This window comes from Mustela nivalis (genome assembly GCF_964662115.1).
Source record: "Mustela nivalis genome assembly, chromosome: 10".
NCBI classification, from domain to species: domain Eukaryota; kingdom Metazoa; phylum Chordata; class Mammalia; order Carnivora; family Mustelidae; genus Mustela; species Mustela nivalis.
The window spans coordinates 41,183,950-41,209,104 of NC_139029.1; the positions used below are offsets into that span (position 1 = coordinate 41,183,950).

General features: G+C 52.5%; 1 protein-coding gene across 5 annotated transcripts in view; it reads right to left on the minus strand.

Moving 5' to 3' along the window:
- Positions 1–25,155, minus strand: part of GLIS1 (GLIS family zinc finger 1) — a 214,280-nt gene that overhangs the window by 67,285 nt on the left and 121,840 nt on the right. For all 5 annotated transcript variants that reach the window (XR_014299982.1, XM_082688507.1, XM_082688508.1 and 2 more), the window contains 2 exons: positions 18,291–18,468; positions 11,552–12,431 (listed from right to left, as the gene is read on the minus strand). Coding sequence is in view for 4 of the 5 variants with exons in the window: in XM_082688507.1 (XP_082544633.1) it covers positions 11,552–12,431; positions 18,291–18,468 (1,058 nt within the window). In the remaining variant the exon portion in view is untranslated. The remainder of the gene's footprint in view (positions 1–11,551; positions 12,432–18,290; positions 18,469–25,155) is intronic.

Genomic DNA, 25,155 nt, shown 5'->3' on the forward strand with positions numbered 1-25,155 from the left:
ACGCAGAGGTGTGAGGCTTGAAACCCACTGCTGGTTAGAGTCTCCCTGGAGCCAGCTGTGCAGCGCTTCCTGAACCAGACCCTGTCAGGAGGGACAGCCATGCGGAAACACGTGGGCTGCACAGGCCGCAAGCCATCCCCTGCCAGGTGACCTCTAGTGGGTCCTCAGATCCCCATCTATCGAAGGGTGTTGCAAGGCTTGGGAGCTGCAGCAGAGGATATTTTCTGGAAGATTCTTCCTCGGCGCAAACACCACACAGGCCTGTGTCCAAGCCCTCAGCATGGGGCCTAGCACCTAGTAGGTCCTCAACAAGTGGGAAGGGCCTGGGCTGGGAGGCCAGGAAGCTGGACTTCCCTTCCTTTGCTCTGTGATCTTCAGGGAGCCAAGTCCTCTCTAGGGGCCTGCTTCCCCATAGGAAAACAGTAAAAGCACAAATAAGCATTCAGATTTATGGCCTCAAGGAACCCCTCTTCTTGTCCTGCATGTCTGGGGAGAAGGAATGGGGGCAGGAAGTAGGGGGTGGGAGGGGAGGAGGATCTGGAGGAACTATCCGAAGCCCGGCAGACTCCGTTTTCTTCCCGGAGCCAACTCTCTTGTCTCCTAATTGCTACCGTAGACACTGGCGGCTAAACCTGGTCAGAAATGACCCCGTAGGTCAAAATGATTCCTAAAACTTGGGTTCAGTAGATTCTGGGAAGCAGAGACTCACGGTTAAACGGGGGTACAAAGGCGACCGTGTGCAGTGGGAAGATCACGGAGCAGGGAGCCAAGGACATGAGGTGGAGTCCCAGAAGGGACACCTGCCCAGCCAGCACAAGCTCTGGATTTCAGGGACCTCACTGTAAAACAGGGGTCCTGCCACTGCCCTGTGCCCTCCCCCAGCACAGGGACCACCCATCAAAACTCTGCCTCCCAGGGCCCTGCCCAGGCTTCAGGGAGGTACAAATGTTACTTTCAGCTCCAAAACCCTACACGTTTCTTCTCCAGTAAAACAGAGAGGCCATGGATGGTTCATCAGTTGAATGGACGCTCCCTGGGTGCTGACCTTGCTCCAGGCCCAGCAAAGACTTCTGGGTATTGTCCCCTGAAATGCAGTCCTGTGGAGACCCCAGTCCCACTGTCCCATCTGCAAGACACACACCGCCCAGTACTACCATGCTCACCTGCCCTCTCGGGCTTGTGCCCCTGGTGTGGCAGACTCATCCGGGGGTCCGGGGGGCGTGTGGAGGGCAGGTGCAGGCCTCGCTCTTCCGGATGCCCACTTCCTGGCTATTTGGAAATGGCCACCTGCAAAGCCACAGAGTCCCCGTGATGGGCTCCCATTTTATCACTCCCCACGTCAGAAGAATGCATCGGGAGGAGGCAGCCAGGCACCAGTCCGTGCCCTAATCACTTGCAGACCATGGAGGCCCTGTCCTGGCAGTGGAGAAGATTTATTGTAGGGACGGACAGAAAACAAAGAACAGTTGTGCAAACTTTACAGAGCCACATTATGGGAAATGCCTTTCCCGTTTCCCACTGGTAAATGTGCTGGACGCCGTTTCCAAAGGGGGTTAAGCTTGGTTACCCAACCTTGCAGACATGGTAACCCAGTACGGCTCCCTGGGCTGGGCTGGGCTGGCCTGGCCCAGCCTGTGGCACCCAGGCCCTGGCTGGGGGGTGGCTCTGGTGGACCTGGGGATGAAGGCTCCTTCCTGGGCCTCTGTGTCCTCATCTGCCCGCTGTCACTCCCCCCACCCCCCACCCACCCCTGACGACTACATATGCCACATACCCAGTGTTCTCCACGTTAACAGTCACTGCGTCCTTCTCCTGCTCAGAACCCTTCCACCACTCAGGGTAGAGTCCAAGCTCCTTATACTGAACTTGGAGGCCCTTTATGGTCTGATTCCAAGCACCATTTCTGCTCCTGGCCACATGGAGGTAACACACTCATTCCAAATATAGAAAACAGCTCTGCTTCCCACAAGGGTCAAAACTGTCACATCTCGAAACTTTCCCAAGGTTTATTCTTCTTCCGCAAAGAGCCTTTCCTCACGATCTCCACCTGGAAAGCTCTTCCTCACCCTTCAAAGCTCAGCTCTCCTGACACCCTGGGGGAAGCCTTCTCCCTCTTCTCTGTTAATTCCCTTGCTGCCAGACCATTCCTCACTTGGCACGGCATCTTGTGCTTCTAGCATCAAACCTGGCACAGCGTAGGTGCCAATAAAGCTGTTGAAAAGTTGGCAGGGGTGAAGGGAGAGGCAATTTGGATGAGCACCAGGCTCTCTCCCAAGGGAGTGGACTCAGGGCATCCTGGCTCTTCGAGTATCCAAGGTGACTGAGACCACAGGAGTCATGTGACCATCACCCACTGAACAGAGGGGGACAGGATGCTGAGCTCTGTTGCTGCAGCCATCCCAGGGAGGTACGCAAAGTCCGCTCAGCTAACCCTGCTGCCATCCAGTGGAGACAGGACCCTATTAATGCTCAGTCATGAAGGTTATCTCTTCCAGGATGCTCCTCTCAGAAAATATGGTCTGGACACTTTCTTAGAGTCACTTTTGATTTTATCTGACGTTCTCATTCTAAGAAGAGAATCATTTCAATTCCATTTACATTAAATTAAAAAGCTTTCCCCCCTTTTATTATTTTAAATTCAATTCAGACGGCTGTGCTTTTTTTTATCCTTAATTTTTTTCATATTCCATAAAGCAGGACTGAGTTCACAGAATTCGGCCAGTGGTGCCTCCCCATACCCTCAGGTTTGGTGCTGCTAGGATACTAGACCTTGGATTTGATGACTCACCAAAAAAAAAAAAAAAAAAAGGAAAAGAAAAGAAAAGAAAAAGAAGAAGAAGAACAAGAACAAGGACTCCTGTTTTCAAGTGCCAAGTATTTGCCAGGCATGAGGTAAGCGCTCCACATTCATGATCTCATTTAATCTCACAACTGTCTCCCCTTTATACACGTAGAAAGCTGAGGCTTCCAGAGGCCATGTGACTTGTTTGAGGTCTGAGGGCTGGTCAGGTGTCCCTCTTGGCTCCTGGATTCCTGACTCAGAATTTAAATAAGACAGAAGGGGGTACGCAGTGATGAAGATGAAATAGGGGTGGGGGTGGGGAAGGGGATGGGATGGTGGGGAGGGGGGTAGGTGCCAATGGGGAGGGTGGGCTATGGAGGGGCAAGGGAGCACTGCAGGCTAGGGATTATGTTTGGGGAGCATGCGGCTTCTCCACTACATGCCTGATGGCAGGAGAATGGCTGCGAGGGTGTCCGTGTCCTCCAAGGCCCAGTTGTGAGCAGGCGCACTGGACTGGGAGCCAGGAACAGCTGGCTTCCCCCCGCAGGCACCGTGAGGTTTGCAGAGCATGGCCCCTCCACCCAACACAGAGACTCTTTTGGGGTGAGCATCACAGCCGTCATTTTACAGACTGAACCGTGGAGCCTGGGAAGGGAAGTGACGGCCTGAGGTTGCAGAGCTAGTGAGCCTCCCCTCCTACTGCACCCAGGTCCTCTCCTTTTCCTCTAGGCAGGTTATTTCCATCTGGGGCCTCACTTCCTCCCTCTGTACAGGGCTCCGATCTCATTGTGAGGCCAGAGCTTCCAGGAAGTCTCTCCTTATGAAGTCCCTGAGTCTGATTTTTTTAAAAACCAGAGGAAAGAGAAAGGCATCCCAGTTTAAGCCAAGCTCTGTGAAGCCAAGCTCCATGGAGCTGGAACCTGGAGTTCAAGAGGGGAAAAGACAGTGTATCCCTTGGGCCCCCACTGAACACAGAGTGCTAGACATTCTCCCATTTCCCAACTCAGGAAACAGGCTCAGAACTGTGAGGTGACCTGTCCAAGGTCACAGAGCCAGTCCATAACCAAGCTGGGACTTACATCAGCCTTCTCTGTTCCTTTGGGGATGTTCATGACTGCACAACTATCTATTTCAGATTCTCCTTTTTCTTTTTCCCTAATGCAAACTGCCCCAAACAGAACCATTTGCTGTGCATTTACTGTAAGTCAGCCACTGTGTAATCTCCTCTTACATGGCATGTCACGGAAGCTTCTCGACTGTCCTGTTGCCTCCACTACACAAGGTAAGAACCCGGGCCTTACAGAAGTCAAGTTACTCACACACGATCACAGGCTGACAGGGAGGTTTCAAGTTCAGGCTTTCCTGCAGAAAAACTTGAAGCACCAGATGAGAGGGTGGACACGCCCATCTTTAAGGCCCTGCCAATCTTGTGACTTCACAGGGAACTTATGCAGCCTTGGAGTGGGAAGGTCAGATCACCACTAGGCCAGAACTTCTGCACCAGAGAGCGGGCTTAGCTCCTCAGCCTCCAAGACTGGGCCAGACATCAAAGGGCATGCGGTCCCCAAGACACTTGGCCACACCAGGAAACACTATTACATATGGGGCAACATGTGTGGGGAGAGCAGGAGGCATGGAAACAGGGCGAGTGAGGGAGAGGACATTGGGTTGGGTTGTGAATGATGGGCGGGGAAAGGCGTTCCAGACAGAGGGACCAGCAAAAGCCAAAGCCTAAATGAGTGAAAGGAACCGAAATATGCAGACTCTGTAGGAGTTTGGGAGCAGAGGAAGCCTCAGAGGCTTCCTTTAACTTGCTGGCTGACACTGGGCCACGGATGCACCCTCTCTGGGCTTCGGTTTCCTCATCTGATAGCAAGCAGACACAAGAACTGACTGATCCTAGGAGGGACCCCAGTTGGGATTGTTAGAAAGGACATATCTGCATGCCAACTTAAAAGTTGCCTTTGCCCAGGAGACTTCTCCTACGCAGACCCTTCCCATCTTAGAACCAGGAGGTGAGGCTCAGCTGAGCCCCATTTCCAAAGTGGGTAAACTCGGTGGGCACCCAAGCTGGTTGGACCGGTTTGACCTCTCTGGGCTCCTTCATAGCAGGAGCTTCAAGGGCAGTGGTTTGAAAACACGCTCCATTTTGTAACGTTTTATCCCCCTGGAAACCCATCCTCCAGAAAGGAATCTCATTTTCAGGTGACTCATTTATTGTAAAGAAGGTGAAATATCTTGCCTCTCATCCCACAAGTGCCCTCTCCTCCTCCTCCTCCTCCAAGACAGCACAAGACATCCTATCTGCAGGGCAGGGGACTTGCCACAGGCTCTCAAGGTCATGGGCGGCTAGTATGGGAAAACCGTTAAATGCAAACATCTATCAGTTTCTCTGCTTAATGAGGGCTCCTCCAGGCCAAAAGCTGGCTTTAATTCCCTTCTGTGACCCCATGGTCCACCAGGGCAGGCCTGGCACCTCGGAGGTGCTCAGTAACAGCTTACTGAAATGAGTTTCAAATTGCGATACTTTCTTGATATTATAAGCAGACTGATGGTTTTCTGCCTGGGAGGCGGCTTAGGGTCATGGTTAACATATCATCTCTGGAGTTGGGCTGAGACCTGGTTTCAAATTTGACCCTATGATGCACTTAAGGACTGAACTTGGGCCTGAACTGGAGCACCCTTCCCCCTTTGTAAAGTGAGGATAACGATTATGGTCTCCAGGAATTATTCTTCCACTCTGAGGAGCACATGTGCAGAGCTCTGTGCAAGCTGAAAAAGACCCAAAAATGTTCTAATCTCCTTGCCTGACTTGGACAAGGTACTGCAGCCAGACCTCAAATCCTCAGCTCTTGGCTCCCCTCCCTCCCTCAACCAGCAATAACAACGTAAGACTCAAGGGTAGCTAGTGTCCTTCCTACGGAGCTCGAAGTCTCACATCACCTCATCTTTGTCTCAGGACCCCCAGCACAGTGTGAGGCCCAATACACAGGGGCACCAGTCCTTCACATGAAGCAAGTGTTTCTGGGGAGGACTCTCCCTCGTCTGAGGTAAATTCCCCACAGTCTAACCTTTCCCAGCCTTGGGTTATCAGCCCCTTCTGGTGTCTTCCTGTCCACTGAAGCTGCCCCGTTTGCTGTGGGATCCTGCACCCTTCCCTGTCCTCTCAGGGTCTGTCTTCCCTGTCTCTGCTCTGTACATGATGAAGACGGACAGGGAGCCCCACCTGCACACACATTTTGGACTCTAGAAAAATTCACAAGAATGAGTTGGGAGATGCTGACATGAGTCAGGGGTGTCTGCTGCCCCAGAAACATGACCAACCTGCAAGGCTAGCCTCAGGACACGGAGTGGGGAAGGAGAAGATGCCCAAGGATGCCCCCCCCCCACCAACGTGGTTTGAGAAGCACCAAGGACTCGACTCTACTAAGGAAGATGCTGAGCAAAGGCAGGTGGGAGAAGGCCGTGTGGCTGAGGAATGGTCCAGGCAGCTGAGCCAGGAGACTCAGAGTAAAACATTTCATCTGTCAACATCAGTCTCTGCTAAAAAATGGGAATGGTGATTCATGGTGTACATCACATGCCTCAGACTAGATCTGGGCTCTTCTCCCTGAGGACTTTCCGTAAGATAGGATCTCAGACCCCCAGTCAAGTTTCTCTCTGACAGCCTGGCAGAACAGGTATGCAAATCTGATGGGTAGCTGTGCCCTGCTACTTGGCAGACTGCATGACCTTGGGATCTGATCTGGCCTCTCTGGGCCTCAGAGTTTTGACCAGAGTGTTTTTGAAGATGGACTGGGACATGGCTGGCACTGGGCCAGGTATCAGACTCCTGAGTCTCAACAAAGAGGAGCACCTTCTGCCTCCCCCACCCTTCCCAGCACCCAGGCTATTTATTTCTCAAGAGTTGGGGGACCAAGATAAAGCATAAAGAGAGAGCCAGAAGCCCCAGGATTATAGGAGATGAGAGTAGATTTGGCCTGGGCTGGCCCTCTGGGAGCTGGGGAGGCCCAGCCAGGTGGCTGGTGTTCTGAGTTCCTTGGCTGATTATGGCCAATCAGTTATGCTCAGCTTTCGGTGGGATATATTTCCCTGTCCCATGGCACTGGGGACAGACTGGCAAACAGGGGAGAGGAGCATAAAGGATGGGGTGGTCATTGCAAGTGAAGCTACCAGAGGAAGGCAGGCACGATGTAAGCCCTGTCTCGAGGTTCCCAGGCCTGTGAGGGCAAGGACCAGAGCCTCCCCCCTAGGCCTCTGCCCTAGTTCCCCCTTCTAGCACGAGTCACCCTGAGCAGACACGGTTTGGCACAGAGCAGGTGGTCTGCATTGCTGACTGACAACTGACAAGGTCACTGGCAAGGTGAGTGACAACTGTGCTCCCCTCAACTACCAGCTGATGTGACAGTGCTGATGGGGGATGCACCACCCTAAGTTCTCTCTTTAAACCCTAATGTTGGGACACCTGGGTGGCTCAGTCATTAAGTGTTTGCCTTTGGCTCAGGTCATGATCCCAGGGTCCTGGGACGCAGCCCCACATCAGGCTCCCTGCTCAGCGGGAAGCCTGCTTCTCCCTCTCCCTCTGCCCCTGCTTGTGTTCTCTCTCTCGCCATCTCTCTCTCTGTCCAATAGATAAAATCTTAAAAAATAAAATAAAATAAAATACATAAGCCCTCATGACTGCAACCCTTAGAAGGTGGGTACTATCATCGTCCCACTTTACAACCGAGTGTGCTATGGTTCAGAAAGGCTAAGTCACCTGTCTGAGGTCATGCAGCTGCTAGATGGCAGGCCCAGGTGGAGACCAGGGTTGGTTTGACTCCAGGCCTGGGCTTTTCATCACCTGTCTACACACACACTTCCCACCCTGCGCTCCCAGTTTCAGGAAAGCTCTTCACAAAGGCAGGGACCGTTGCTGTTATTACTGTTGTTTTCCAAAACCCAAGGTTATGAAATGTTTTCCTTTTTCACCCTGCCTCTCTTTTTCTTGATGTACAGAAAAGCAAACTACCGAGCCTGCTAATTTCTGCAGTCTCAGACAATCAGAATTCCAACCGTCTGGGAGAGCCAACCTAAGAAAGCAAGAAATTAATCTTTTCAAAGTTAACGTCTTGGAGGCGTCGCGGCGGTATTTGGCTTGGACGTATCCTCGCTACCCTAATTCAGATGAAACCCCACATTTAATAAGGCTAAGACAACTCGGACAACATAAGAAACATAACAGGATATTGCAAAGAGATTAGGGAGCTTCCTCTGGATGGCGTGGACGGGCCGCGGCGAGGGCAGAGCGGGGGGACGGACGGCGCGGTCGAGCCCGGGGGCCCCCGCGAGCCGAGGCCGATCCTGGGCCGCCTCAAGCATGGAGAACCTGGGCAGGGGGCAGCCGGCTCCTCGCCATGCCTCCCCAGGCCGCCTGGTGCGTGAGCGGAGGCTCGGTGGGCTAAATGGAAACCAGCTGCCGGGCTGGAGTGTTACAGTTGGACGGGGCGGGGAAGGCTTACCTCATGAAAGAACCGTGCACACGGCTGCTGGAAAGATAATAAAAGGATTAACTGCTATTTTAGTGGGCCATTTACTCTTCAATCAAAGTGTCTCATCTATTTCCTGTTCTCCAGAGGATCCGGGTCCAAAATTCCTTTGTCTATTACAGCACATGGTAGCAGAGGCCTGTCATGAGAAATTAATAATTTTACAGGGAAAGGAGATTCTATTTATTTGGGTGCGGGCTGGGGCCTGCCCCTTCCCCGGGGTCACCCACTGAGCCAGCAGGGCAGGAAGGGGGTGCGCCCCCATGGGGGACGGGGAGGAGCTCAGAGGAGGTCTCTGCCCCTACTCCAGATGACGGCACCCTCGGGGCTGGGCCGAGGACCCAGAGAACCGTGTTAACGGGACCATCTATGCAAACAAAAGCATTACAGTTTAGGAAGATGTGGGCTCATATTTCACTCTTATGGTTCCTAGCTAGACGACCTTGGGCAAGTTACTTCCATTGCTGTTCCTATTATTACTATGATGATAATTAGCCTCTATTACTGTTGTTGTTATTATTTGCCCCTCACTAGCTATGTGACCTGGGGCAAATTATGCAATCTGAGCCTTAGTTTCCTCATCTGTAAAATGGGGTTGATAGTATCGACCCCATAGAGTTGTTACAAGGACAACACGGAGTTACCGCTTAGAATGAATGGTTCCCGGGGCACCTGGGGGGGGCTCAGCCGGTTAAGCATCCAACTCTTGCTTTTGGTTCAGGTCATGATCTCCGGATGGTGAGATTAAGCCCCTCATCGGACTCCAGGCTGGGCACAGAACCTGCTTAATATTCTCTCTCCCCCACATCCCCATGAAAGAATGGCTCCTACACATAGTCAACACTGAGAAGCTGCTTGCTACTATTATCACCATAAGCCTGAACCCCTTGGGAGGCAAGTTAAAGTGTTCTCATAGTAGTACATAGAAGGCTGGCTGGACTCCACTGAACCCTTGTTTCTTCATCTGTAAAACCTTGGTTTTACAGGACTTCTATAAAGATTAAATGCAACTGTGGGTAAATACAGACATGGCTTGAACATCACCTCCTCTGTGAAGCCCTCCTGGGTCTCCTGTCCCTGGGCCTATACATACTCCAGGCAGAACCTGCCCACACCCACCTCTCACCCCTTGCTGACCATGGGTGCCTGCCAGCGAAGACCTTGGAAAGTCCAGGTCTGTGTCCCCAGAGCCAGGCACAAACCAGGTGTAAGCCAATGTTCTGTGGAGTCTGCTGAATCAGGTGAGATCCTGGCAGGCCCAGAAGAAGGAACCATAGAGAGAGATCTGCACTGGTTAGACTGGGCCTCTCTGTCCTGCTCACCAGGCCTCTGTTTCCCAGAAAACAGGCAGAGAAGGCTAGCTTATCACCAAAGTCCCTGCGGTCCACATGGGCACTACTGCAAGCTGTAATTCCACACACAGGAGGCCCTGGAGATCGAAGACCACTGACCACACGGTACCAGAGCTTGGACCTCCACACCAGTCCCCTGCAGACACCAGTAGGATCCCCCATGGGAAAGGAGACATGAAGTACTGTGGCTTGGTGGCTCTCTGCTCTGGAGTCTCAGGGGGAGAGGGGGCCCTCTGTCTTCTGGAAGTCTGTTGGGCATCTTCCAGGCAAGGGCATGTCTTTCAGCAAGCCACATGTCACAACACCCCAGACAAACGGGGCATCCCCAGCACCGGCCCGGTCACCACCTCTTTCCAGCACCCCCTCAACCCCAAGACACATGATAAAGTCAAATTCTCAGCCTTCCCAGTTCAGCCTCTCCCCACAAAATCAACACACAAACCACAGGCTCCCTCCTATTCCTGTCCTTTGGCAGAGGCTGTTGACAACCCCCCACTTGTCTAGAAGGTGACCTTCTCCTCCTCAAGATCCAGCCCAGTTGCCTGCCCAGACCACAGCTCCACAAGCAGATGGGACCACAAGGGTGACCACCTCGTTCTGGGAGGGCGGAGTTTATGCTGCCAGCCGCTGAAGCTTCCTGCCTCCCCCCTCGCTGCTACAGATACTGCCCTGGGCCTGGAGGAGGGACAGAAGTGCACCAGTTCCCAGAAGGAACACTTCAGGAAGCAGGGTCCAGCATCAGGGACAAGGTGTGAGTGTGTGAGAACTCAGCGTTGGCTGGACCCCAGCCTTGTAGACTAGACCAGACACACCAATTCCTCCTTTGCCTCCCCAGTGCCCCAGTGGCTGAGAAGCTGGAGCTGGGCCGTGGGAGCCTGGGCAGCTCCTCCGGCCCTTCCATTCATGGGCAGGTGCCTCTCCAAGGGGGAGAGCTGGGCCTTGGGGATGGGCGCAGCAGCTCGCCTGAGGATATCAGGGACAAAGACTCTGATATGGATTTCCACCACCCCAAAAGCACAATACAGAAATGACCAGTCAGAGGAGCTGGAGCCTAGGTGTCCACAGCATGTGTGTGTGTATGTCTGTGTGTGTGTCAGAGGGGCTGGAGCCTAGGTGTCCACAGTGTGTGTGTGTCTGTGTGTCAGAGGGGCTGGAGCCTAGGTGTCCACAGTGTGTGTGTGTGTGTGTGTGTGTGTGTGTGTGTCTGTGTGTCAGAGGGGCTGGAGTCTAGGTGTCCACAGCATGTGTGTGTGTGTGTGTGTGTATGTGTGTCTGTGTGTGTGTTCCTGGAAACCTCAGGCTCAAACCCAGCCTGGGCACTGCTGGATCCTTACAGGTTAACCTGGCCTTACCCCAAACCTGTCCAAGGGGCCCACGGCTCCCAAGCTGGGTACCTGTGAGGATGGGGCACTCCTTGGAGTAAGCCATGCCTAGGGACTGCTCCAAGATCCAGAGAGCACCCCAGGGAATGCTGCCTAACAAGGCCCCAGTGCTAAAGGAAAGCACGTGTCCCATGACTCACCTGACCACTGGTGGGTGAGACAGTGAGCATCTGCATGCAATAGGCAAGGATGTCCGGGCCTGCTCTGACCTCAGAGCGCATGTTGTCGCCCCATGAACAAGTGTGTTTGATCACGTGGTATGCCACAGGGGTGGGGGAGGGGGTAGGACACATGGTGAGCAGAGGAACCGAAACAGCCGGGAGGGCTATCTTTACCAGTGGTCCCATCACCAGCATCAGTCTTCCCCTTGACCACCACAGGGCATTGCAGCCAGACCCCACCCCTGGCCTGAAGCCCGCCCCCCCCCCCCACAGGCCATCCCTAAGGCCAAGTGGAGGCTAATCTACACAGTGGGGTCAGGGCTGGCCGGCAGCCATGGGAACTCACCATGCACTTGTTGGGCTTCTCCCCCGAGTGCACCCTCATGTGGATAAGCAGTTTGTAGCGGGCGTTGAAGGGCTTGTAGCGGCGCACACAGCCCGCCCAGAAGCAGGTGAAGTCCTCGCCCTTGCGCTGGTCAATGTGGCTCTTCTCGATGTGCCGCACCAGCTCCTCCTGCTGCTCGTAGGCTGCACAGCAGTCCACCCACCGGCACGCCTGCCGGCCGGCCACCCCCCTACCCACCAGCCCCAGCCCCAGACCTCCGAGGCCCGAACCTGGTGGCAACTGAGATGCAGGGTACGGGGGAGGCAGGCCCTGCTGGGGAGGCAGCCCAAAGAGATCTGAGAACTCGTCCGCAGGCTCCTGCTTCAGGAAGGCCGCCTTCCGGCAGGCTTCAAGCTGCACACTGCCCTCCTGGCTCTCCACTGTCACCGGGCCAGGTCGGGCCCGTTTGGGAGGCCCCCCCAGGTCTCCTGGCAGCGGGGGGCTCCTGAGTCCGTTGACGCAGGTGACCAGAGATGTCTGGGAAGAGCGGATGATGGAGGTGACCTCGGATGAGGCACAGGGTGAGGAAGAGGCAGGGGAGGCGGGGGGCAGGCCCAGGAGGCAGCACCGCTTTACGCTGCCCTCAGGGAGATGAGCCTCAGGTGGAGGGCCCAGGCCGGAGCTGGGTTCGCTGCCCAGAAGGTAGCAGGAAGGCACGGGGTTAGTGAGGCCCCGGCCCGGCAGGTCCAGGTCTGTGTGCAGGCCAGTGGCTGGCGGGGCCCGGCAGTGAGCGGACAGCGGTGCGCGAGTTTCTGTCATGGCCTGGTAGTCGGGCAAGGACTCCTGCTTGATGTGCTGTGGAAGACCACCATTCACATACGTGGCCTGAGGTCTGGGTGACCTGGAAAACAGGGAGCAGAGAGGCCATGGGGGGAGCCACTCCACAGTGGGGAGGCCCTAGGGTAGGGGGAATGACAGGGGACCAAGGGATGGGAAGCCCAGGGCAGGGGTGGAGACAGAGGGCTAGAAACAGAGGGAGGGAGAAGCCAGGGGCTGGAGATCTGGTGAGCAGGGAAGAATATGGAGGACAACGGGGAGGGGGGAGAGAGAGAGAGAGAGAGAGAGATAGGATAGGGCTGGGGAGAGATTCAAGAAAGGCAAGGGGTCTGAAGAGGATGCCAGGAAAGAGACCCGTGTCATCCTTTTTCCCTCTCCAGTCCCAGATGCCATCCTGTCCTGTTGCTGAGGCCTCCTTAGGGTCTGCCCTGACTTCTCCATGACCTTCTAGTGAGTTCTGGCATTTGGAGGGACATCCAGGGCCAGTTTGTTTTAAATTCTACCTACTTGTCCCTTTGATCTTAACTTTTATAGTCTTTCTTAATTTCTAGAAATGTGAATTCTATGACATTTTGCCCCAAGCAATGTGTCTTTTCCACAGTGAACGTCAGTGGACTGGGGTCTGAAACCCAAGTCATGGTGACGAGGGGCATCCCAAGAATGACTGAGGAAAAGCCTGGTGGGGGTGATTTCAAGCCCAGACACTGACTGCACGAAACACAACTCTGAGGGAGGCTGGGAGCTGGGAGGGCCACACCAGCGAGGCCAGGGACTGGGGTCTGAGGCCAGGTTCAGCCACTCCCTACTGCACCAAGCTGGGCAAGGCACTCTGGGTCTCACTTCTCATCCCGACACTGAACGATTCATCATCACTGGACAGTGACGATGGTGTGATGCTGTCTTCATCACCCATGTGCTACACGTGTTCCGAGAGAAGACCCTCCCCACATAAGGACACATAAATGCGGGAAGACACATCAGAAGGACAAAGTAGTCCCTTGGCTGGCTGGGAAGAACAGGAAGACTGCTTACGTGTTCAAAGTCTGAAGAGGACACCCCTTGTGTCCTTGGGCCTGTCTGCACCTCAGTGTCCTCCCCTGTGAAACAAGGACTAGCCTTCACTGCCTCAGAGGGTGGCTGCCAGGATCAAGAGGGATGGCAGATGCTGTGACAACCCTCTGGAGAGATGATAGCATGGTGGGTGCTACTTTCATTACTGCCAGATCACTGCCAGTGTTTTGGAACTCTCTGCAGAGGGGCTGTGGGATCATCACCTGTCCCTGCTTTCCATGCGGCCCTGCAGCCCAGCCTTCCTCTCTGGCCCCCTGGAGCTGGAGCAGGCAGGAGGGATGGAGAGAGGAAGGAAGGGTTAGGCAGAACCCAGTGGCCCTCAGAGAGCATGGGCTCCAACCCCATGACTGCAGAGACAGGAAAGGAGCCAAGAGGGCGCAAGGTTTGCCCACAGTTCCAAGCAGCAAGCTGGTGACGGGGCTTAGGCCGGAAGCCAGGCTCCCCTTCTCCTGGGGCTGTGTATTTCTCCAGGGGAGACAGGAAGTGCTCCCCAGATAAAGGCTTGTGAAAAGGGTCCTCCTGTTTCTCAGCTGCACTTGACCAGTTCTCTGTCTCAGCCAGCAAAGGCCTCTCTTCCCTTTCCAGAGCGCGGCCCCTGGGAGGAAGCAGAAGGAGCATGGACTCCAGGGTGGACAGCTAAAGCACAGCCCCCTTCCCTGGGCCTGGGGATGCTGGGCCATCGCTGCCACCAGAAAGCTCTGAGAAGCTTAAGGACCTGATAGGAAGATCTGATAGGAAGGATCTGATAGAAAGCTTGACTTCGTGAAGCTTAAAAGATAAATAAATAAAAGCACAGCTGTTCCTGGCGTGGTCATCATCCTGGGCCTGGCAGAGGTAGCATTAGGCTGAACCACAGCAGCAGAGAACAGCCATTGCACTTGTGACTGAATTACCCGAATACAACAATGAAACCTCCTATGGCAGCAGGGGTTGGGGGGCGAAGGCAACTCAGGCTTTGGTCTGCTGAGGGGGTCCCCTGCCTGCCCTCTCCATTCCTCTGTCCCTGGCAGGCCAGCAGCGGTTCCTGCCCTGCCCTGCGGCTGAGCCCAGGGCTCCCCAGGTGACTCCTGTCACATGTCTGGACACTGTGGGCGAGGGTCCCTGGACAGAGCAATCTGGCTCTGAGCAGCCCCGCACACTGGGCGCTTTCCCGAGGGCCATCCCATGCAGCACCACCGCAGATCAGCGATGCATGCTATCTGCTGAATGCATAACCAAATTCTTCAGGGGAGAGCCCACCATCTGGTTTATACTTAGGAAAACTGAAGCCACTTGGCCAACTCCTCAGAGGCAGGGAGCGTTAGAGCAGGAATGTGAACCTCGATGGGTCTGAATCAGCAGTGTGCGATTTTCCCACAGCACTGTCCTGCCAGGGTCCCCAGCTTCCTCCCCTGCAAAATGATGGAACTTGATGACTGTTGGGTTTCCTGGCAGCCTCAACGTTCTGAGTATCAAGGACTCCGATGTTCTTCTGTCTGTCACCCAGACCCTGAAGGGAGCTGCTGAGCTTGGGAAAACTAGTGTTCCTCCAACAGAGGCTCAAGGGGATGGGAGGGTGATTTCAGATCTCACGGGGTCTGTGCACCCACTGTGGCCTGGGCGGAGGGCCAGAGAGGTCCCTCTGCAGGCTTTGCCCTCTGTGCTGGGTGATGCTGGGGACACGAGACGGTTCACAAACCAGGTCCCTGCCCTTGAGAAACTTCCCTTCTCATGGGGAAGATGGAGAACAAGCTCTCATGGGAACACTTCAACTCTGCTGAGGGGTGGACAGAGTTCTGACAAACGTAAGAGACCAAATTGGTGGGGGCGTTCTGTAGGCTAAGGCCCGAAGATGTGAATGTGTGAAGCCCACTGGGCCCAAAGTCAAGGAGGCCAGCCAGATCACAGACTGCCTTCCCATACTACTGGGGGCCTGTGCACTCTGTGTTTCTATCCTCATCTTACAGGTAAGGAGATAAGGCCTAGAAAGGGTCAGCATTTTGTCCAAGGTCACTCAGAAAGTCAGTAATAGAAGTAGGCCTCACACCGCATGTAATAATACATTCTACTGACCACAGTGGTGGTGGGTAGTCATTTTTAGCAGAGAAATGACAAAATCAGGGTATTGCTGAAGTTCCTTGAAACTCTTGCCATTTGCTGGGTGATGTCGGGCTAGTTTTGTGGCCTCTCTGCCTCAGTCTCCCCACCCTCTGGCAGATGGGAGTTGAGTAAGGTAATTACATGAAGAGTGCTTGGCCTCCTGTGTGGCACAGAGCGAGCACTCCAGGATTGTCACTTATTAGGGGTGATGATTAAATGAGAGATGGGCACAAGCAGCAAATCCTTGCAAAGTGGGAGCAATTTTTATTTGTATTACAAAGCTGGGAAGGAAGCACAGAGGCCTTTAGGAACCCAGGCTGTGGATCAGGGGTCTAGACATCAGGAGGGGGGAGGCAGCAAGGAGATGAGAAGGGACAGGGTCTGACGGGTATGGGACAGGTGTGGAGCCTTGTTTTGCTTCAGGAGAATGACAGTGTGTGACAGTGCCTGATCAGCAGGAGAAATGGCCACAGATCAGAATGATCCTGGTGTGGGGTTCTAGATATGGGTTCTAGGTACAGGTTCTCTTAGGCTCTAAATTGTCAAAATGACACTCAAAATGACAAACATTTCTGATCTGTACAAAAAAAGAAAAACAGAGCTACCCTATGACCCAGCGACTGCACAATTTAGGTATTTTTCCGAAGGATACAAATATAATGATCTGAAGGGCACGTGCACCCCAATGTTTACAGCAGCAATGTCCACAATAGCCCAAGTGCAGAAAGCGCCCAGATATCCATCAATAGACAAATGCATAAAGAAGATGTGGTCTATATATACAATGGAATATTACTCAGCCATCCAAAAAATGAAATCTTGCCATTAGCAATGATGTGGATAGAACTAGAGGGTATTATGCTAAGTGAAATAAGTTAACCAGAGAAAGATAAATACCATATGATTTAACTCATATGTGGCATTTAAGAAACAAAAGAAATGGATGTAGGGGAAGAGAAGGGAAAATAAAATAAGATAAAAACAGAGAGGAAAGCAAACCATAAGAGACTCTAGGAAAAAAAAACTCTAGGAAAAAAAAAACTGAGGGGGTAGAGTACCTGGGTGATGGGGATTAAGGAGGGCACTTAAAATATGAGCACTGCATGTTGCTTGCAACTGATGAATCATTAAATTCTACCTCTGAAACTAACAATACAGAATATATTAACTAACCTGAATTTATATTAAAAAATTAAAATTAAGAAAAAATAAAATAAAAAATAAAAAAATAAAAGCAAGCAACCCACTTGCTTTAGCTTTCCCTAGGCTAGCATAGCTTTTGCCCTGAGATAGAAAGAATGTCCCTTGGGGAACCAGAGGCTGCTCGGGGAGCCTCCGGGAATAATCAAGCAGACAAATGCATTGGACTGTCACTGAACAACGGACAGCTCAAAGTCTAAAAGACGTTTGCTCTTTGTTATATACTGAATTGTCTCCCTCCAAAATTTGTATGTTGAAGTCCTAACCTGTAGTGTGATGGTCTTTTGGAGACGGGGACTTGTGGGAAGTAAGGAAGGTTAATCGAGGCTGTGAGGGGGAGGTCCTCATCCAGTACGATGGGTGTCTTTCTAAGGTGAAGAGCGCGCAAATAGCAGAAAGGCCACGCACACCACAGGAAGGCGGCCTCGTGTAGGCCAAGGAGGGAGGCCTAAGGAGAGACCAAACCTGGGGACACCATGCTCTCGGACTCCCAGCCTCTAGAACTGGGAGAAAAGACATTTCTGCTGTTTGAGCCCCCTGGGCTGTGGTATTTTGTCAAGCCAGTGTGTGCAGACTAACACACTCCCGTATGTCAGAAGTCTCCCTGATATTCCTGAAGGCCACAGGACGTCCACATTCTCAAAGGAAAATGGCTCTGTGTGGGAAGAATCAGCATCGCTGCTCTGGAGTTGTCTCCCCTGAGGCTCTCAGTGCAAAGTGAGCGCCACTGGGAGCTCTCTGCTTGCTTTGCCAAGACATCTCCAGCACTCCGCAGTGCCTGGCACACAGCAGACACTTAATAAATGATCGATAAAGGAATGAACTGCGAACAGGCCACTAGGCCAGTTTTTAGAGTCTCTGATGTGTGAAGCAGGCCTCAGCCAGCATGTCCGGCCCTGGGGTGCGGGCCTGGGCCAAGCTGGGGGCACAGAGGCCTGCCCGTGGCTGACCTCTGCCTGTCAGCAGACCAGAGGACACAGAGGCACAGCAAGGACCCCGGGAGAGCCACAGGAGGCAGATGCTAGCCCGATACACGATGTGATCAAACATCCGCCCACAAGCAGACATGACCGGAAATGCACAGGCACTGGATGGCAGTCCCCTGGCAGGGCTCTGAGAGGCACAGCTTCCTAGGGCAGGAGATGGCCCCAGGCGGAGGAACCCCTCCCTCGCCATGCTCCAAGTTGTCCAGGGCTTGACACTACAATGTGCATGAACTGCGAACAGGCCACTAGGCTGCTCCTTCCCCATCTCACCCCTGAGTCTTCCTCTTCTGCAATTTCTGATTCTCTGTGAAATGCCACCTCAGCTTCTGCAAGGGGGAAACACACCTCAGTGAAACCATCTCTGTCTCTCATGAGGCACTGCAACGTGGGGGGTTCAAGGCTTAGACCAGGCCTCCTTCATTGTGCTACTGGCCTCTGGCTGGTCCCTGGCCCTCGTGTGCTTCAGTTTCCCCATGTGTCCCATAACCAGGCAGACTAGATCCTACAAGGGCAGACAAGACCCTTGGTCCTTGGCCTTCAGGAAGTGTCCACAGAAGGCAGCTGATGGGTAAGGATGGAGCACTTACCTGCTGGGGTGGGGGAAATGCAGGAGCCTCTCGCAGGCTGGGGGCTGGCCCCGAGGTGGTGGGGTGCCTGCAGGGAGAAAAAGGCCCTGGCGGCAGGTGGGGCCGGGGCCTTCCACAAGGTCCAGGTCCAGCAGGCTCTTCTCCGAGGCTGGGGTGCAGTGGCCGTAGCTCCCGTTCACTATGCAAAGAAAGACAGGAAGAGGAAAGAAGGTGAGTGGGGACAGCCTGAAGAGGGGTACAGGGAGAGGGCAGTCCGAGGGCACAGCGTGGGACACAGCAGCCTTCTTAAGACAAAAACCTGGCCCCATCCTCAAGGAATCCACTGCCCCCCAACCTTAATTCCAGCCCAGCCCAAAGGCAGGCCCTTCTGCCCAGGAAGCTGGACACTCAGTGCTAACTCGCTGTGTGCCCACAGCTCTGCCAGTCACCAGGCATCCACCTGCCAAGCACAGTCCAGTTTGCAGAGCAGAATGCAACCCTCCCAAGGTCTGGGGCAGGGAAGGGGCTCAGAGGAGCCTCTGTGTTCCCAGGCACAGGCCAGCCTCCTCCAGAGGGCACGGAGGAAGATTCGCTCAGAAGCCCCCTCACCTTCCCAGGCTGAGTCCTGGGCTCATTCCCGTTGCAAGGAATGCTCACTCCTGCTGGCTCAGGCTGCTGCTGGGCCAGCCCCTCACAAGCTTATTTTTAATAACTTGGTTGTTTTTTAATTAAAAAGAAATCCCTGGTAACAAATGTGAACAGCCTGAGTTAATGAGAGCAGGCTGCCGCTCGTTTAGCTCCGTCCCTGCTTGGCGGTCTTTCCCTGTTCCAAATCGTTTCTGCATGCGCTTTTATTGTCCCATTGAGGCAAACCCTGGGCCTGGGCCTCAGAAAACTGTGGATAATTTTATGAGCATTAATAGCATTTGGAGCAAAGAAAGCTTAATCATCACGTGGGGTTGTTCCGCCAGGGTCTTTCTCCCAGAATCTTTGGGTCGGGGAGCGGGTTCTGAGCATCCTTCAAAAACCCACCAGATGAACTGGGGGCCTCTGGGTTACTCAAGGAGGATGTGTAGAGAGGCATGGGGGAGCCCAGCATTTATCAACCCTTCCTGGACAGCAGGCACATCGATCCATTTAAGTGTCCATCCCTGTGTGGTGGGCTCATTCTAGCCATTTTTCAGATGAGAAAAATTGAGTTTTGGAGAGATTAGGTGCCTCTGATCAGACTCAGAGCTCTGTAAGAGATGGGCCACAGTCCAAACCCAGATCTCTGAGGCTTCAAAGCCTAGGTCCTGTCCTGCTGCCTCTCAGGCAACTGAGGAACAACTAGGGATCCCCTAGCAAACATCCCCACCTATGACTCCAATGAAGATCATGCTGGGGAGGCTTTGGGGAGGTCAAAAACCATTCCAGTGACTCCTAAACCTCAGTCTCCATGACAGCTCTGCCAGATGGGTAAGACTACTCTGCCTACAGACAAGCACATGAAGACTCAGAGAGGTCTAGTGGTTTACCTAAGGTCACAAAGTAGTAAGGAACACACCTGAAAGGCAAACCCATCACCTCCATGGGGAGAACAAAACAAAACACAAAACAGTTATTACCCAGCAAATAACTGAGGCCTGCTAGCTTCTTCTCCACTAGATATAGTAAAAAGTCTTCCTACAGCAAATAAACAAGCCAGCTCTTGGAGGGAGGAAAGATGGAGCAGGTCACAGTTTGATGCTGCTTTGGGGCTCCCAGCCCATTCAGGCCCTTGTCTTGTGTGACCTTCACAGTGCCCTGGATAAATCCATGAGCTTCCCTAACTTGCAGAGGGATGTGCGCATGAGAGTTGGCAAGTGACCATACCAGGTTGCCCGGCAATTGCTCCCAAAGCCCGTGCCAGAGGCTTCCCTAGGCTATCTGCTTTCTCAAAGGCTGGATATAAAACCAGAGGCTATAACGTGTGCCCCAGAGATGCTGCCACCACTCCCCACCACAGGCCCAAGTCAGCCAGAAGACCTGCCACTGCCCTCGTGCCTATTGGCATCTTGCTTCTGTGACCCCAAAAGCATCACAGGACTCACCCCTGCTCACTCTCTGTCTCTGGGGAGTGAGGATGGAGTATTTCTCTACAGAGGCAGAGGAATGAGAGGGGCACATTGGCCCTGGGGCAGGCTGGGGGTGCCCCAGGAAGGGGCTACACCCAGCAGCCATATCTCCCCCACTGTACCACTGGATCCAAGAGCAGATCCTGAACCTGGCTTTCATGTAAGTGATGCTTCTTTGCAGAACTGGAGGGTGCGGGAGGCCTGTGTTCATTTTTATGAGTTAGTGAGCAATTCAGGGCTGGGACTGACTGCCCATCCATTTAATTACTAGATGAAGAAACTGAGGCTCAAAGAAGGAAAGGACCTGCCTTGGTCGCACAGCAAACCCCTGGTGGAACGTGACTGGCCTCCCCGGAACTAGGTAAGAGTATGGTTTACTTTCCTCTTGAAGTCTCTGTTTTCTCATCTATCAAATGGTGCTAATAACTACTCACAGGCTGTGAGGACAATCCCATGAGATTATGGACACAACACCTTTGGCATGGTGCCCAGCTCACAGTAAGCACTTGAAAAGGCAGGAGGATGGTAACCAGAATGATTTCTTCTATTTATTCTTGTGCAAAGCAAGACCCTGCCTTCTATTGCTGGAAGGTCAGGTCTGGATAACCCTGAGTCCAGACTCAGAAGACCAAGTCCCCAAGGCTCAGGGGTCACCAAATCCAAGACCAGGCGGCTTCAATGAGGTCACAGCCAGCAAATGTGAAGCAAATGACTCCAGTTACACACCAGAGAGTTTTGCAAATTACCGTAATGACTTGGCTATAAAGTGGTACCATATATAAGGTGACTCCCCACAAGAATTTTAATTTATGCTCAAACCTGCCAAGTCTGCACAAGAAGAACAATGATGCATTCAGCATCTCGGGTCCAGATGCCATCCCCTTGCCGTCCCTGGAGCGGCCAGCAGCCAGGTCTAGGAAGGCCTGCATGGTGACTATTCCTCATTTGCCCACAAGCAGACATTTAGTGCCCTCCCGGTGCCAGGCTGGTGACACTTTGCAGTCCACAAAACGTCTTGCAGCCATCACCTATGAGCTTCATTACAACCCCCGAGAGTTGGCTGGGCAGACTCAGAGGGGGCAAGCAATTCTCCTAAGCTCACGCAGCAAGTGTAGGGCTCAGACTCACACTGAATCCTCTGACTCCGCTCTCTAGTCTAGCAGACATTTTTAATCTAGCCAACTTCTTTCTGTAAAGGGCAACCTACAGTAAATACTGTAGGTTTTGCAGCCACAGAGTCCCCTGGGTGTTATCTTGCACTCCCACAATGCTTTGCTGCTATGCTCCACACATCCTTGCCTGTCCAATGAGGGTAGCCTGACACCTCCCAAACTCCTCTGGGCCCCCAGAGCATGGTAGAAATGCATCTCCTTCCAGAACCTTTCTGCCCTTCCTGAGTTCCCCCACCTCAGCTCCCAGAAGTCCCTATGACCAGCTGCCCTTTCGGGTACACTTTATGCTCACTGGGCACAGCCAAATACTTGACATATTTTATTTCTAAATTTCCACAACATCCCCACAAAATCAAGACTGTCATACTCTGTACTACCACTCCAATGCTGTTAAGGGCATGTAAAACCCTGCCTCCCCCACAAGTCTATAAACTCCTTAAGGACAGGGGTTGTAGAGCCCAGAGCTGCTAAATGTCAGTGCATCCTGAGACATAATTTTGTTCAACCTACTTCACACACAGAAAACAGGGACCCAGATGAGGGCCACGCCTGTCCTGGTTGCCTAGGAAGCAGGCTCTGTAGACACCTGGGCCCACTCGGGGATTTCCCTATCCTGGCACATGGCTAGGCCCACAGAAGGTGCCTGGAAACCCGGGGGAAGAGGGTGGCTGGAAGGACTGTCCCAAGTTAACCACCACATCTCCGCATGCCAGACACTGTGACTTGCTTTTGTGACCCACACAGCTAGGTTGAAGGCCTGATTCTACCATTAACTTTCTGGCCATCTGACCCTAGATGGGCTACCTCACCCTTCTGATCCTCGGTTTCTTCATATAGAAAATAGGACTAAGACTCCCGGCTCCCAAACGTGGCTGTGAGGATTAAATGAGTTCCCGTACTTAGACGCACAGGGTCTGGTGCAGAGTCAGCATCTCCATAAAGGCCCCTCCGTTTTGCTCTCTTAACAGGCAGAGGAGACACAGGCATAGGCTCTCTGGTTGGTCTGTGCCTCCAGAAACAGAAGCATGTGCTCCCAGATAGGGAGTACTGATGGCCAAAGAAGGGCAACTTCAGACTCCCAGGGTCTCGAGTCTGAGCCTGGGCGCTGCAGGCTCCTCCAGTGCAGAGCAGGGCCTTGGCCCCCTCTCTGGGCCTCAGCTTCTCCCTCTGAGTCGTGGTAGAGTCAGGCCAGGAGAAGGAACGCCATAGGTCCCACAGGACAGGAGACAAGGGGCTCCCCTTCTCAGGCCCAGAAAGAGCGAATGGCTCCCTCAGGACACACAGCAGAGGCACAGATGGTGTGGCCACCCCCCTACAAGACCCCTTTTGCCTCCTGAAGCTGCACTGTCCCCTCTCCCTTCCTCACCAGGCCCAAAGGCCTGGCGAACAGCAGGAGGTGGGGGCTTATGAAGAGAAGCAGGAAGGCAGATAGCCAGGTTCTTTCTCATCTTCATAGCCTGGCTGGGATGGGCGGGCCAGGGTCCAATCCCCCATCTTAGAGCCGCCCTGGGGCACTCACAGCCATCAGGGGGCCTGTAACCCAGGCAGGCTTCTGGAGCTCCAGAGCCCAGCCCTCAAGGCCTCACACCAGGCTTCTGATAGCCCCTCGTCTCTTAGCCCACATCACAAAAACTCTATAAACTCCCCCTTTAAAGCTGAGCTGCATTTACGGGGACTCAGGCTAGTGAAACCTGAGCAATACTAGGCTCTTTCCATGCCAGAATTATGAATGCCATTTTCTAGAGCAAGAGTAACTGACTTGTCCAAGGTCATGCAGCTGGGAAAGGGTGGAATCAAGATGCAAGCCCAGCTCTCTTGGACTTGGAAGGCAGTGTTGGCCTGATGCTGTTCCACATCATGAAGGGATTTAGACTGGATACAGTGATTGCTTTCCCCAGTGTATTAGTCTGCTTGGGCTGCCATAACAAAATACCACAGGCTGGCGGGCTTAAACAACAGACATGTCCTTTCCTCACAGTTCTGGAGACAGGAAGTCCAAGATCAAGATTCCTGCTGATTTGGTTTCTGGTGAGAGCTCTCTCCCTGGCTTGTAGATGGTGGTCTTCTCACTATATCTCCCATAAGGCTTTCCCTCAGTGCATGCAGAGACAGAGAGAGAGAGATTGAGAGAAGAAGAGAGGAAGGGAGAGAGGGAATGCATACAACCTCTTCTTATAAGGACTCTAATTGTATTGGACCAAGGCACTACCCTTATGACCTCATTTAACCTTAATTACTTCCTTAGAGGCCCCATCTCCAATTACAGTCATGTGCAGGTTAGGACTTCAACATATGGATTGAGGAAGCACAAACATCCTGTCCATAACACCTAGTATTTGGTCCCTAAGAAGGTCCATATTTCCTATATCTTTCTACGGGGCTTGAGGAGACACAGCATAGACAGAAAGCAGGATTCTGGGGCCTGACTGACTAGATTGGAATCCTGGTTTTGCCATTGACTATCTGTGACCTGTCTAAGTTAAATGGTTTAACATCTCAGTGCCAGTTCATGAAAGTGAAATGGGTTCATATACCACATGTAAAGTGCTTACAACAGAACACCTGGAACCCAGGAGAGACCATGTGAGTGTGTGCTCTCACTGTTGTTCTGATTAACCCCATTCCACAGGGGGCTGTGGAAGCCTGAACCCACTAGTATGATCTCTTGTTACCAGCCATGGTGCCACAGTGACCGGCTCAGAGCTGGGCACACAACACAAGCTGGTTTAATAGGAGTCCTGGGACTTCAGTTTGAAGCCTGGGGAAAGACCAACCTCTCCTCTACAGGCAACTGAAGAGGCATGAGGCCTCCCCAGCTAGTAGAGAGCATCTCGTCATCCCAAGGGAAGCTAGTTGGAAGACAATGGTAAGAAAACAACAGACACTGGAGCACTGGTGGCACCAAGAACCTTTTATGTGAAGAGCAGAGTTCCCCTAGTGTTTCAAGCCTATCTTGGATGGGCCTTCTGTTACATACGACCCAAAGCATCCTTATTAATGCAATATTCTTCTAGAAAATAATTTCTATCTACTCTGACAATCTTTGTTTTTGAGTATTTAGTCCATTTATACCATTTTCATTTAATATAACTAACTTACATTTGGCTTTAAATCTATAATCTTACTGTGTTTTATTTGTCCCACCTACTCTATATTCTTTTCCTCTCCTTCCTTGCATTCTTTCTGATTAATCAAGTCTTTTTTAATCATACTATTTTCTATCTCTATTAGCTTGTTAAATGCACATTCTTTTATTATTAGTGGTTATTCAGCAATTATAGCATCCTTCATTGACTTACTACAATCTAATACAGATTAGTATATTTACCACCTCCTGAAAAGTACAAGAACCTCGGGATTCTTTACACACATGCATTTTCTGTCTCTCTCTGGGTTATTTTTATTGCGTATTTTAATTATACATATATTTTTAAACCTCACCAGATATCATTGTTGTTTTATATAGTCTCTATCTATTCAAATGTTTTCTCTTCCCCCTGCTTCCATATGGGAGTTACTTCCTTCTGCATGAAGATATTTAAAAAATTGTAAGTCTGCTGGCAAGGAATGCTCTCAACTTTTGTTTGTCTGACATTTTGTGCTTTCACTTTGACTTCT